At 43.1% G+C, this 15,601-nt stretch overlaps 1 protein-coding gene across 30 annotated transcripts in view; it reads left to right on the top strand.

Annotated features, from left to right (window-relative positions):
* Positions 1-15,601, top strand: part of LOC100195738 (calcium/calmodulin-dependent protein kinase type II subunit beta) — a 190,945-nt gene that overhangs the window by 31,909 nt on the left and 143,435 nt on the right. For 20 of the 30 annotated variants that reach the window (XM_045695288.1, XM_045695290.1, XM_045695289.1 and 17 more), the window contains one exon: positions 15,076-15,148. The exons of the other annotated variants lie outside the window; for them this stretch is intronic. In XM_045695288.1, coding sequence (XP_045551244.1) covers positions 15,076-15,148 — 73 coding nt within the window. Of the gene's footprint in view, positions 1-15,075; positions 15,149-15,601 lie in introns of those variants that run through there. 30 annotated transcript variants of the gene reach the window in all.

Below are 15,601 nucleotides of genomic sequence, written 5' to 3'. Positions count from 1 at the left end.
GCCGCATACAAGCCTAAGATCACCATGCCCATTGCCAAGCGTCGGCTGGAGTGGTGTAAAGCTCATCGCCATTGGACTCTGAAGCAATGGAAATGCGTTCTCTGGAGTGATGAATCACGCATCACCATCTGGCAGTCCAACGGACAAATCTGGGTTTGGGGGATGCCAGTTCAACGCTACCTGCCCCAATGCATAGTGCCAACTGTTAAGTGCCCGACATCACTAATGCTCTTGTGGCTGAATGGAAGCAAGTCCCAGCAGCAATGTTCCATCATCTAGTGGAAGCCTTCCCAGAAGAGTGGAGGCTGTTATAGCAGCAAAGGGGGGGACCAACTCCATATTAAGGCCCATGATTTTGGAATGAGATATTCGACGAGCAGGTATCCACATACTTTTGGCCATGCAGTGTACATCTTTATACCTCTACCTGGCTGACAAATACATCTCTCTATCTGTCTACCTGGCTCAAAAATACATCTCTCTGTCTACCTGTCTGTCTACCTCTCTCTCTCTCTCTCTCTCTCTGTGTGTTTTCCTCCCTTTCTTTTTCTGTTTTCCCCTCTCCTCTATGTCTGTCTCCGTTCCATGTTTCCTGTCTCTTCTGTCCTCTATTTCTCTCTCTGTTCCATGTTTCCTGTCTCTTCTGTCCTTTTATTCTCTCTCCTTTCTGTCTCACTTTCTCCCTCCATCTCCCTTTCTTGTTCTCCTTTTGCTATCCCACTCTCCTTTGCTTCTTCCATCCGGACCCTTTTTTTCTCTTTCTCGTTCTTTTTCTCTTTCCCTAGCTTTCTCTCTCTCTTGCTTGCTTGTGCTTTCTCCTTCACACTTGGGTCGTTCCATGTTATTTCATCAAGCCATGACACCCACCATCTCAGATTGTTCTGATATCGTTGCTGTACTTCGAAACAGATAAGATTAGCATTCCTGCAGAATTATTTTGTTGAAAAAGAATTGATCTCTGAGAAATAAAGCTAATTCATTACACCCAAAATTCAATAATATTCAATAATAATATTCAATAATAATATTCAATAAATATAGTACATAACATCCGATCTGGACCCCAAACAATTCTAACAATGAATTAGACATGAGGATTCCAAAGAATGGTCAAAAGCCTCGCATGGACCCCCACACTACACGTCAAGCCCATCCCAACAATGAGTGTACAGTATCAGTTCTCTGTGTCTGACAAGTAGTATGGAACTGTGGCTTTGAGTATTGTTTCTTCATCCTATGTAAATAAATCTGAATTTGGTGATGTTGTTTTCCCCCAGTTCAGAGAAATTAGTAATTTAAGTTGTTATGTTTATGTCCCATTCTACACCCTGATATTACCAGGTTCTGACCACTAAATGGTGCTGTTCCTGCTATAAGGTGATTTTCATTTTATCCCCCCACAGTCAATGCTAAAGTTCTTCAAAGTTACAAAATTACATTTTGGTTTGCTTACCCTGTAAGCAGTCTATGGACAAGTTATGACAGCAAGCCATGCTTTGGTTTTGTTTTCCTAGCCACTGTTTCAAATGTTAACTTTTTAGCATTTGTCGTTTTTCTACATTTTGTTACTTAACAGTTTTCAGTTTTCATAACTTCATAACTCTCCATATTCTAGCAATTTCTGTCCAAAAGGAAAAGGCTTGCTGTCGCACAAGGTTAGCAGCAAAATTTTGCGACAGAATGTCTAGCTGTGAGATTCTGGAGATTCTGGATTCGAGTCCAGAATCGGTCGCCAGGTGTACGGTGTTTCTTCCGACACATTGGTGTGACTGGCTTCCGGGTTAGGTGGGCATTGTGTCAAGAAGCAGTGCGGCTTGGTTGGGTTGTGTTTCGGGGGACGCGCGGCTCTCGGCCTTCGCCTCTCCCGAGTCCGTACGGGAGTTGCAGCGATGAGACAAGACTGTAACTACCAATTGGATACCACGAAATTGGGGAGAAAAAGGGGGTAATTATTATTCATATTTTTTATAATAAAAAATAAATAAATTTCCTCATCAATCTACACACAATACCCCATAATGACATTTTTTCAAATGTATAATTTTTGTTTTAAATAATAATACCTTATTTACATAAGTATTCAAACCCTTTTCTATGCGACTCTAAATTGAGCTCAGGTGCATCCTGTTTCCATTGATCATCCTTGAGTTGTTACTACAACTTGATTGGAATCTACATTTGGTAAATTAAATTGATTGGACATGATTTGCAAAGGCACACACCTCTCTAGTTGACTGTGCATGTCAGAGCAAAAATCAAGCCATGAGGTTGAAGGAATTGAGCCATAGAGCTTCGAGACAGGATTGTGTCGAGGCACAGATCTAGGGAAGGGTAACAAAAAAGGTCTGCAGCATTGAAGGTCACCAAGAACACAGTGGCCTCCATCATTCTTAAATGGAAGAAGTTTGGAACCACCAAGACTCTTCCTAGAGCTGGCTGCCTGGCGAAACTGTGCAAATGGGGGAGAAGGACCTTGGTCAGGGAGGTGACCAAGAACCTGATGGTCACTCTGACAGAGCTCCAGAGTTCCTCTGTGGAGATGGGAGAACCTTCCAGAAGGACAGCCATCTCTGCCGGACTCCACCAATCAGGCCTTTATGGTAGAGTGGCCAGACGGAAGCCACTCCTCAGTAAAAAGCACATGACAGCCCGCTTGGAGTTTGCCAAAAATAACCTAAAGGACTCTCAGACCATGAAAAACAAAATTCTCTGGTCTGATGAAACCAAGATTGAATTCTTTGGCCTGAATTACAAGCATCATGTCTGGAAGAAACCTGGCACCATCCCTATGGTGAAGCATGGTGGTGGCAGCATCACGCTGTGGCAATGTTTTTCAGCGGCAGGGACTGGGAGACTAGTCAGGATCGAGGGAAAGATGAACAAAGCAAAGTACAGAGAGATCCTTGATGAAATCCTGCTACAGAGTGCTCAGGACCTCAGACAGGGGCCGAAGGTTAACCTTCCAACAGGACAATGACCCTAATCACACAGACAAGACAATGCAGGAGGGGCCTCGGGACAAGTCTCTGAATGTCCTTGAGTGGCCCAGCCAGAGCCCAGACTTGAACCCGATCGAACATCTCTGGAGAGACCTGAAAATAGCTGTTCAGTGATGCTCCCCATCCAACCTGACTGAAGTTGAGAGGATCTGCCGAGAATACTGGGAGAAACTCCCCAAATACAGGTGTGCTAAGCTTGTACCATCATACCCAAGAAGACTCGTGCTTGTAATTGCTGCCAAAGGTGCTTCAACAAAGTACTGAGTAAAGGGTCTGAATACTCATGTAAATGTAATATTTCAGTGTTTTATTTTTTATACATTAGGAAACATTTCTAAAATACTGATTTTGCTTTGTCATTATGGGGTATAGCGTGTTGCTTGATGAGGGAAAAAACATTTTAATCAATTTTAGAATAAGGCTGTAACGTAACAAAATGTGGGAAAAATATAGGGGTCTGAATACTTTCCGAATGTGCTGTATATATACATATACATACACATGGTCATATATATATGTACATACATGCATACACACAGTGCCTTGAGAAAGTATTCACACCCCTTGACTTTTTCCACATTTTGTTGTGTTACAACCTGAATTTTAAACTGATTAAATTGAGATTTTGTGTCACTGGCCTACACACAATACCCCATAATGTCAAAGTGGAATTATGTTTTTGGACATTTTAACAAATTAATTAAACATTTAAAGATGAAATGTCTACAGTCAATAAATATTCAACCCCTTTGTTATGGCAAGTCACGTAATAAGTTAACAAGTCACGTAATAAGTTAACAAGTCACGTAATAACTTGCATGGACTCACTGTGTGGTTAACATGATTTTTTTATAGACTACCTCATCTCTCTACCCCACACATACAATTATCTGTAAGGTCCCTCAGTTCAGCAGTTAATTTCAAACAGAGATTCAACCACAATCCGTGGGCGACTTTTGCAAATTTTTGGGGAATCTTCATGTCTTACTCATTGTTAGAATTTTTGGGCTTCCAAATCAGATGTTATGTACTGTATTTATTGAATATTAGAGCGACAGGTCAGGGCAGGATGGGGCAGAGTGGGGCGGTGTGGGGCAGGGCCGGGTGGGGCAGGGTGGGGCAGAGTGGGGCGAGGCAGGGTGGGGCGAGGCAGGGCAGGGCAGGGTGGGGTGAGGCAGAGTGGGCTGGGGCAGGGTGGGGCGAGGCAGGGCAGGGTGGGGTGAGGCAGAGTGGGGCGAGGCAGAGTGGGGCGAGGCAGGGTGGGGCGAGGCAGAGTGGAGTGGGGCAGGGTGGGGCGAGGCAGGGCAGGGTGGGGTGAGGCAGAGTGGGGCGAGGCAGAGTGGGGCGAGGCAGGGTGGGGCGAGGCAGAGTGGAGTGGGGCAGGGTGGGGTGGGGCAGGGGTGGGGTGGGGCGGGGTGGGGCAGGGTGGGGTGAGGCAGGGTGGGGTGAGGCAGGGTGGGCGAGGCAGGGTGGGACAGGGTGGGGTGGGGCAGGGTGGGGCGAGGCAGAGTGGGATGGGGTGAGGCAGAGTGGGGTGGGGCAGGGTGGGGTGAGGCAAAGTGGGGTGGGGTGGGGCAGGGTGGGGTGAGGCAGGGTGGGGTGAGGCAGAGTGGGGTGGGGCAGGGTGGGGTGGGGTGGGGTGAGGCAGAGTGGGGTGGGGTGGGGTGAGGCAGAGTGGGGTGGGGTGGGGCAGGGTGGGGTGAGGCAGAGTGGGGTGGGGTGAGGCAGAGTGGGGTGAGGCAGGGTGGGGTGAGGCAGAGTGGAGTAGGGCAGGGTGGGGTGAGGCAGAGTGGGGTGGGGCAGGGTGGGGTGAGACAGAGTGGAGTGGGGCAGGGTGGGGTGGGGCAGAGTGGGGCGAGGCAGGGTGGGGTGGGTCAGGGTGGGGTGGGGCAGGGTGGGGTGAGACAGAGTGGAGTGGGGCAGGGTGGGGTGAGACAGAGTGGAGTGGGGCAGGGTGGGGTGGGGCAGAGTGGGGCGAGGCAGGGTGGGGTGGGGCAGGGTGGGGTGAGGTCACTGCCTTCTCTCTCCACTGAGTGTGTTCAGCTTCTTTCACTCCTGATATTACAACACACTGGTTAATCTGGACGGGGAAGAGAGGTGAGTGTGTGTGTGTGGACGGGTAAGAGAGGTGTGTGTGTGTGTGTGTGTGTGTGTGCGCGCGCGTGTGTGTGTGTGTGTGTGTGTGTGTGTGTGTGTGTGTGTGTGTGTGTGTGTGTGTGTGTGTCTGTGTGTGGACGGGTAAGAAAGATGTGTGTTTGTGTGTGTGTGTGGACAGGTAAGAAAGATGTGTGTTTGTGTGTGTGTGTGGACAGGTAAGAAAGATGTGTGTTTGTGTGTGTGTGTGGACAGGTAAGAAAGGTGTGTGTTTGTGTGTGTGGACGGGTTAGAAAGGTGTGTGTTTGTGTGTGTGTGTGTGTGTGTGTGTGGACGGGTACGAAAGGTGTGTGTTTGTGTGTGAAAGTTGGGGTGTCTGTTAAACTAAGAGTGAAGGCAGGTGTCTGTACTGTACTGTATATGGTAATGCAAATGAAGGCAGGTGTCTGTACTGTACTGTAAATGGTAATGCAAATGAAGGCAGGTGTCTGTACTGTAAATGAAGCAGGTGTCTGTACTGTAGTGTAAATGATACTGTAAATGAAGGCAGATGTCTGTACTGTAAATGGTACTGTAAATGAAGGCAGGTGTCTGTACTGTAAATGAAGGCAGGTGTCTGTACTGGACTGTAAATTATACTGTAAATGAAGACGTGTCTGTACTGGACTGTAAATTATACTGTAAATGAAGACGTGTCTGTACTGGACTGTAAATTGTACTATAAATGGAGACAGGCGTCTGTACTGGACTGTAAATGATACTGTAAATGAAGGCAGGTGTCTGTACTGTACTGTAAATTGTGCTGCAAATGAAGGCAGGTGTCTGTACTGTAATTCATACTGTAAATAAAGGCAGGTGTCTGTACTGTACTGTAATTGATACTGTAAATAAAGGCAGGTGTCTGTACTGTACTGTAGTTGATACTGTAAATGAAGGCAGGTGTCTGTGCTGGACTGTAATTGATACTGTAAATGAAGGCATGTGTCTGTACTGTACAATAAATTATACTGTAAATGCAGGCATGTGTCTGTACTGTACTGTAAATGGTACTGTAAATGAAGGCAGGTGTCTGTACTGTACAATAAATTATACTGTAAATGCAGGCATGTGTCTGTACTGTACTGTAAATGGTACTGTAAATAAAGGCAGGTGTCTGTACTGAACTGTAATTGATACTGTAAATAAAGGCAGGTGTCTGTACTGTACTGTAGTTGATACTGTAAATGAAGGCAGGTGTCTGTGCTGGACTGTAATTGATACTGTAAATGAAGGCATGTGTCTGTACTGTACAATAAATTATACTGTAAATGCAGGCATGTGTCTGTACTGTACTGTAAATGGTACTGTAAATGAAGGCAGGTGTCCGTACTGTACAATAAATTATACTGTAAATGCAGGCATGTGTCTGTACTGTACTGTAAATGGTACTGTAAATGAAGGCATGTGTCTGTACTGTACAATAAATTATACTGTAAATGCAGGCATGTGTCTGTACTGTACTGTAAATGGTACTGTAAATGAAGGCAGGTGTCTGTACTGTACAATAAATTATACTGTAAATGCAGGCATGTGTCTGTACTGTACTGTAGTTGATACTGTAAATAAAGGCAGGTGTCTGTACTGTACTGTAATTGATACTGTAAATGAAAGCATGTGTCTGTACTGTACTGTAATTGATACTGTAAATGAAGGCAGGTGTCTGTACTGCACTGTAATTGATACTGTAAATAAAGGCAGGTGTTTGTACTGTACTGTAATTGATACTGTAAATGAAGGCAGGTGTCTGTACTATACTGTAATTGATACTGTAAATGAAGGCAGGTGTCTGTACTGTACAATACATTATACTGTAAGTGAAGGCATGTGTCTGTACTGTAAACAATACTGTAAATGAAGGCAGGTGTCTTTACTGTACTATAAATGTGCTGTACTGTATTTGAGAGAACACAAGTCTCTGAATTGTACTGTTGTGTGTGTGTGTGTTTCTGTGTTTGTGTGTGTGTGCGTGTCTCTGTGTGTGTGTGTGTGTGTGTGTGTCTCTCTCTCTGTGTGTGTGTGTGTGTGTGTGTGTGTGTGTGTGTGTGTGTGTGTCAGTCAGTCATCCAGGTCAGCCCTGCTCTCTTTTTCATAGGAGACCAGCAATAAGTGGACCTTTAATTAGCTGACATAATTAGTCACACACTCAGATCATTTGTTTTAATAGCTTCAAATGTTTTGTTGCCGTGACAAAACACATATGTAGAACAGGATCTAAAGTGTTTTCTGTTATTAAACACAAGATACATGTTTTCCACATTAATAGCCATGTTGAAACGCCTTTTGGGAGCCCTAAGCAAGATTTGGTTGGGGGGGGGGGAAACGCAGCAAACCATTTTAATGGCTCTCCTCTTGAGAGAAAAATGTGTTTTGAAGTTAAGTTTTAAAGCACGTTTTCTGCAATTCTACACATTGTGTAATGACTTATACCATGTTAATATGATTTCTGTGTGAAAATGACTAATGAAATCACTTTCCCCGTCGGTATTTGGCCATGATTACTACAAGTCGCATATGTCGCATACGCCTGAAACCAGCCCTGTTGATAGCTCAATGCTCAGCATAATAACATGAATACAATCAATATCTGATTGAGACGCAAGGACTACATCTAGTGATTCCACTTCCCAGTATCTGTTTTCTGTACTTCTGAGACAAGAGCAACATTGTGGCTCAAACCGGCTGACCCAGTCGCATATGTGGGCAGTCTGAAGAAAGTGACTGTGGTTGCTCTGTCTTCCTCAGGGTCTGAGAGAGAGAGAGAGAGAGAGAGAGAGAGAGAGAGAGACACTGGCTCTACCCCTACAGTATAATGTATATCTGTCTCCACCTGTACAGTATAATGTATTTCTGTCTCTACTCCTATAGAAACATGTATTTCTGTCTCTACCCCTACAGTATAATGTATATCTGTCTCTACCCCTACAGTATAATGTATTTCTGTCTCTACTCCTATAGAATAATGTATTTCTGTCTCTACCCCTACAGTATAATGTATATCTGTCTCTACTCCTATAGAAAAATGTATTTCTGTCTCTACCCCTACAGTATAATGTATTTCTGTCTCTACTCCTATAGAAAAATGTATTTCTGTCTCTACCCCTACAGTATAATGTATATCTGTCTCTACTCCTATAGAAAAATGTATTTCTGTCTCTACCCCTACAGTATAATGTATATCTGTCTCTACCCGTACAGTATAATGTATTTCTGTCTCTACTCCTATAGAATAATGTATATCTGTCTCTACTCCTATAGAAAAATGTATTTCTGTCTCTACCCCTACAGTATAATGTATATCTGTCTCTACCCGTACAGTATAATGTATTTCTGTCTCTACCCCTACAGTATAATGTATATCTGTCTCTACTCCTATAGAAAAATGTATTTCTGTCTCTACCCCTACAGTATAATGTATTTCTGTCTCTACTCCTATAGAATAATGTATTTCTGTCTCTACCCCTACAGTATAATGTATATCTGTCTCTACCTGTACAGTATAATGTATTTCTGTCTCTACTCCTATAGAATAATGTATTTCTGTCTCTACTCCTATAGAATAATGTATTTCTGTCTCTACCCCTACAGTATAATGTATATCTCTCTCTACCCGTACAGTATAATGTATTTCTGTCTCTACTCCTATAGAATAATGTATTTCTGTCTCTACCCCTACAGTATAATGTATTTCTGTCTCTACTCCTATAGAATAATGTATATCTGTCTCTACCCGTACAGTATAATGTATTTCTGTCTCTACTCCTATAACGTATTAGTCACCTTATATCCTGCTATTAGTCCCATCATATCCTGCAGGCTGTCTCCCTTCTATTAATCCCAGTCACTTCTATTAGTCCCAGCTATTAGTTACATCAAATCCTGCTGTTAGTCACATTATATCCTGCTATTAGTTACATCAAATCCTGCTGTTAGTCACATTATATCCTGCTATTAGTCACATCAAATCCTGCTGTTAGTCACATTATATCCTGCTATTAGTTACATCAAATCCTGCTGTTAGTCACATTATATCCTGCTATTAGTCACAGTATATCCTGCTATTAGTCACATTATATCCTGCTATTAGTCACAGTATATCCTGATGTTAGTCACAGTATATCCTGCTATTAGTCACATTATATCCTGCTATTAGTCACATTATATCCTGCTATTAGTCACATTATATCCTGCTATTAGTCACAGTATATCCTGATGTTAGTCACAGTATATCCTGCTGTTAGTCACTGTATATCCTGCTATTAGTCACATTATATCCTGCTATTAGTCACATTATATCCTGCTATTAGTCACAGTATATCCTGATGTTAGTCACAGTATATCCTGCTATTAGTCACATTATATCCTGCTATTAGTCACATTATATCCTGCTATTAGTCACATTATATCCTGCTATTAGTCACAGTATATCCTGCTATTAGTCACATTATATCCTGCTATTAGTCACATTATATCCTGCTATTAGTCACAGTATATCCTGATGTTAGTCACAGTATATCCTGCTATTAGTCACTGTATATCCTGCTATTAGTCACATTATATCCTGCTATTAGTCACATTATATCCTGCTATTAGTCACAGTATATCCTGCTATTAGTCACAGTATATCCTGCTATTAGTCACAGTATATCCTGCTGTTAGTCACATTATATCCTGCTATTAGTCACATTATATCCTGCTATTAGTCACATTATATCCTGCTATTAGTCACATTATATCCTGCTATTAGTCACATTATATCCTGCTATTAGTCACAGTATATCCTGCTATTAGTCACATTATATCCTGCTATTAGTCACAGTATATCCTGATGTTAGTCACAGTATATCCTGCTGTTAGTCACTGTATATCCTGCTATTAGTCACATTATATCCTGCTATTAGTCACAGTATATCCTGCTATTAGTCACATTATATCAATCAATCAAATCAATCAATCAAATTTATTTTTATATAGCCCTTCGTACATCAGCTGATATCTCAAAGTGCTGTACAGAAACCCAGCCTAAAACCCCAAACAGCAACCAAAGCATGTGAAAGAAGCACGGTGGCTAGGAAAAACTCCCTAGGAAAAACTCCCTAGAAAGGCCAAAAACCTAGGAAGAAACCTAGAGAGGAACCAGGCTATGAGGGGTGGCCAGTCCTCTTCTGGCTGTGCAGGGTGGATATTATAACAGAACATGGTCAAGATGTTAAAATGTTAAAATGTTCATAAATGACCAGCATGGTCAAATAATAATAATCATAGTAGTTGTCGAGGGTGCAACAAGCACGTCCGGTGAACAGGTCAGGGTTCCATAGCCGCAGGCAGAACAGTTGAAACTGGAGCAGCAGCAGGGCCAGGTGGACTGGGGTCAGCAAGGAGTCATCATACCAGGTAGTCCTGAGGCATGGTCCTAGGGCTCAGGTCCTCCGAGAGAAAGACAGAAAGAGAGAAAGAGAGAATTAGAGAGAGCATATTTAAATTCACACAGGACACCGGATAAGACAAGAGAAATACTCCAGATGTAACAGACTGACCCTAGCCCCCCGACACATAAACTACTGCAGCATAAATACTGGAGGCTGAGACAGGAGGGATCAGAAGACACTGTGGCCCCATCCGATGATACCCCGGACAGGGCCAAACAGGCAGGATATAACCCCACCCACTTTGCCAAAGCACAGCCCCCACACCACTGGAGGGATGTCTCCAACCACCAACTTACCGTCCTAAGACAAGGCCGAGTATAGCCCACAACGATCTCCGACATGGCACAACCCAAGGGGGGGCGCCAACCCAGACAGGAAGACCACGTCAGTGACTCAACCCACTCAAGTGACGCACCCCTCCCATGGACGGCATGGAAGAACACCAGTAAGCCAGTGACTCAGCCCCTGTAAAAGGGTTAGAGGCAGAGAATCCCAGTGGAAAGAGGGGAACCGGCAAGGCAGAGACAGCAAGGGCAGTTCGTTGCTCCAGCCTTTCCGTTCACCTTCACACTCCTGGGCCAGACTATACTTAATCATAGGACCTACTGAAGAGATAAGTCTTCAGTAAAGACTTAAAGGTTGAGACTGAATCTGCGTATCTCACATTGGTAGGCAGACCATTCCATAAAAATGGAGCTCTATAGGAGAAAGCCCTACCTCCAGCCGTTTGCTTAGAAATTCTAGGGACAATTAGGAGGCCTGCGTCTTGTGACCGTAGCGTACGTGTAGGTATGTACGGCAGGACCAAATCGGAAAGATAGGTAGGAGCAAGCCCATGTAATGCTTTGTAGGTTAGCAGTAAAACCTTGAAATCAGCCCTTGCCTTAACAGGAAGCCAGTGTAGGGAGGCTAGCACTGGAGTAATATGATCAAATTTTTTGGTTCTAGTCAGGATTCTAGCAGCCGTATTTAGCACTAACTGAAGTTTATTTAGTGCTTTATCCGGGTAGCTGGAAAGTAGAGCATTGCAGTAGTCCAGCCTAGAAGTAACAAAAGCATGGATTAATTTTTCTGCGTCATTTTTGGACAGAAAATTTCTGATTTTTGCAATGTTACGTAGATGGAAAAAAGCTGTCCTTGAAACAGTCTTGATATGTTCTTCAAAAGAGAGATCAGGGTCCAGAGTAACGCCGAGGTCCTTCACAGTTTTATTTGAGACGACTGTACAACCATCCAGATTAATTGTCAGATTCAACAGAAGATCTCTTTGTTTCTTGGGACCTAGAACAAGCATCTCTGTTTTGTCCGAGTTTAAAAGTAGAAAGTTTGCAGCCATCCACTTCTTTATGTCTGAAACACAGGCTTCTAGCGAGGGCAATTTTGGGGCTTCACCATGTTTCATTGAAATGTACAGCTGTGTGTCGTCCGCATAGCAGTGAAATTTAACATTATGTTTTCGAATGACATCCCCAAGAGGTAAAATATATAGTGAAAACAATAGTGGTCCTAAAACGGAACCTTGAGGAACACCGAAATTTACAATTGATTTGTCAGAGGACAAACCATTCACAGAGACAAACTGATATCTTTCCGACAGATAAGATCTAAACCAGGCCAGAACTTGTCCATGTAGACCAATTTGGGTTTCCAATCTCTCCAAAAGAATGTGGTGATCGATGGTATCAAAAGCGGCACTAAGATCTAGGAGCATATCCTGCTATTAGTCACATTATATCCTGCTATTAGTCACAGTATATCCTGCTATTAGTCACTGTATATCCTGCTGTTAGTCACAGTATATCCTGCTATTAGTCACATTATATCCTGCTATTAGTCACAGTATATCCTTCTGTTAGTCACAGTATATTCTGCTATTAGTCACATCATATCCTGCTATTAGTCACATTATATCCTGCTATTAGTTACATCATATCCTGATATTAGTCACAGTATATCCTGCTATTAGTCACATTAGTCACATTATATCCTGCTATTAGTCACATTATATCCTGCTATTAGTCACAGTATATCCTTCTATTAGTCACAGTATATTCTGCTATTAGTCACATCATATCCTGCTATTAGTCACATTATATCCTGCTATTAGTTACATCATATCCTGATATTAGTCACAGTATATCCTGCTATTAGTCACATTAGTCACATTATATCCTGCTATTAGTCACAGTATATCCTGCTATTAGTAACAGTATATCCTGCTATTAGTCACATTATATCCTGCTATTAGTCACATTATATCCTGCTATTAGTCACATCATATCCTGCTATTAGTCACAGTATATCCTGATGTTAGTCCCAATTTATCCTGCTATTAGTCACATCATATCCTGCTATTAGTCACATTATATCCTGCTATAAGTCACATCATATCCTGCTATTAGTCACAGAATATCCTGCTATTAGTCACAGTATATCCTGCTATTAGTTACATCATATCCTGATATTAGTCACAGTATATCCTGCTATTAGTCACATTATATCCTGCTATTAGTCACAGTATATCCTGCTATTAGTCACAGTATATCCTGCTGTTAGTCACAGTATATCTTGCTATTAGTCACATTATATCCTGCTATTAGTCACATCATATCCTGCTATTAGTCACAGTATATCCTGCTATTAGTCACAGTATATCCTGCTATTAGTCACAGTATATCCTGCTATTAGTCACTCTCTCTCTCTCTCTCTCTCTCGGTTAGAATGAATCTTTCAAAGCGACATTCATTAATGTCATCATAGAATGGATGTTTCTGTTAGTCACAGTATATCCTGCTATTAGTCACTCTCTCTCTCTCTCTCTCTCTCTCGGTTAGAATGAATCTTTCAAAGGGACATTCATTAATGTCGTCATAGAATGGATGTTTCGTTGGTCTTCGCGTTCAATGATATAATTTACTTAGCTGCAGACTAATAATTAATATCAAAGACTTGTTCTTATTCTGTCGGTATCGATAGTCTAAAAGTTAACCACGTGGTATAGTTCACTTTCAGTAGAGTACTTGGATGGTCAAACCTATTGGCCAACTCGCAATGGAGTGGAGGCCGGGTCTGAAGAAAGTAGATCAGGCTATGGTTTTATAGTGAACATGTCACATGACACCTGGTCCTGTCTGTGTCCCTGGAGGCGTGCCTATGACTGAGTTAAGCTTGGTACAGAACTATAATTCTATCACATTAACATCAGTACATAGCATCTCAATGTATTACAAATAGCTTTATCCTTATTAATACATTCTATACAACCATGTGTATGCAAGTATCAAGGCTGAGGCTATTATATAAACCGTTTTATGGTAATATGGCTATATTGTCTCTTCTGAGTATCACAAAATTGTACCAAGCGGACCAGTTCGTAGCTGGATTCTTCACCAATCTTCCATACCTTCTCCAGAACACAAATGTCATTCGGTTCCCCAATTCTGTAAGTTGGAAGAATTTCCTTTGTCTCTCTATGGGACCCCTCTGTGTCTCAACTGGGCCATGTGGTTGTAAGATTCTCCTCTGGAATTTTACAACCCTTTCACACAGGGCCTGGGTGGGGAGAGGTAGGTTGGGGGATGGTGCAAGGGGGGAGGGGGTCAACTGTCCTCCCTGTACTCAAAGAGGCCAACGTCATGACATCACAGTATATCCTGCTGTTAGTCACAGTATATCCTGCTATTAGTCACATTATATCCTGCTGTTAGTCACAGTATATCCTGCTGTTAGTCACATTATATCCTGTTCTTAGTCACAGTATATCCTGCTGTTAGTCACAGTATAACCAGTACATTGAACTCCTTCACTGCACAATACACACAGGGTGGAAAGGCACATTATCCTCTTCACTTCACTCACACTGCTATTTTTTCCATCCACAGGTTAGTTTAAATAACAGTTACACATCGATCCACTGCTGTCCTCTATTTCTCACTGTATCCCTTTCTTTCCTCTCTGCCTCGCTCGCTTCCTCATGCCTGCTTTCTCTCTCTTACTCTTCTCCCTTTCACTCACTCTTTCTCCTTCACCCTCTCAGCTTCTCTCTTTTCTTTCTCTCTATCTTCCCTCTCTCTCTCTCTCTCTCTCTGTCCTCCTCCTGTCTCTCTCTCTCGCTCTCTCCTCTCTCTCTGTGTTCTGAGTTTGTCTGGCTGTGTCGTTGTTGGTAGTCTGGTGTCTCATCATGTTTAAAACGGTTTTGTCTCCTCACTCCTCACTGCATTTATTCACTTCCCCTCCTTCTTCCATTTCTCTCTCCATCTCCCTGTTCCTCCCATCTCTCACTCCCTCCTCCTCACTTTTCCTGTAACCTTCTGGCTCAAACATCTCTATCAACTCTTCTTCTCCTTCTCTCCTCCTTTCTGTCCATCAATTTGGGCATTCTTTTTTCACTTCCATCTCACTTCATTATGTTCACCTGTCCACTTGTCTCCTCCACCTTCTTATCCTCTCTCCTTCCACCTTGCCCTCCCTCCATCTCTCCCTCCTCTCCTCTCCTTCTCTCTGTTTTGTCTTCACAGTCATTGTATCACTCAGATTCTAGACAGTGTTCATCACATTCACCAACATGACATAGTGCACAGGGACCTGAAGGTCAGTATGTCTAGAAACCAACTTCCCTCCGTTCTCTGACTGCCCCCCACCCTCAACCCCTGCATTTCTGACTGCCCCCCCCCACCCCCCACCCTCAACCCCTGCACCTTTGCCTGCACGCTCCCTCCTCTGTCTCAGTCTGTCTATCTGTGTGTCCGTCGATCAGTTCGTCAGTTTGTCTGTTGCTCTGTCGAGTTTCTGTGTGTTTAATGTTCTATACAGCACTATTATTCTATCGGAGGTTCATTTCTTCTTGTTGCGCTGATTCACTGACTGTCCCCCTGACTCCCACTCCCTCCCCAAAACTTTGACGCCGCTCCAGCCCTCTCAAACAGGCGAGCAATACCTCAAGACTACATTAATATTAAACATTGTGCACCAGCTGTTATTGACAAATAGACACCCACCCCTCGTCTTACCGGGTGTAGCTGTTCTGTCCTGCCGAGGCACTGA

This window comes from Salmo salar, chromosome ssa15 (assembly GCF_905237065.1).
Source record: "Salmo salar chromosome ssa15, Ssal_v3.1, whole genome shotgun sequence".
NCBI classification, from domain to species: domain Eukaryota; kingdom Metazoa; phylum Chordata; class Actinopteri; order Salmoniformes; family Salmonidae; genus Salmo; species Salmo salar.
This window is presented reverse-complemented; position numbering and strand designations above follow the sequence as displayed.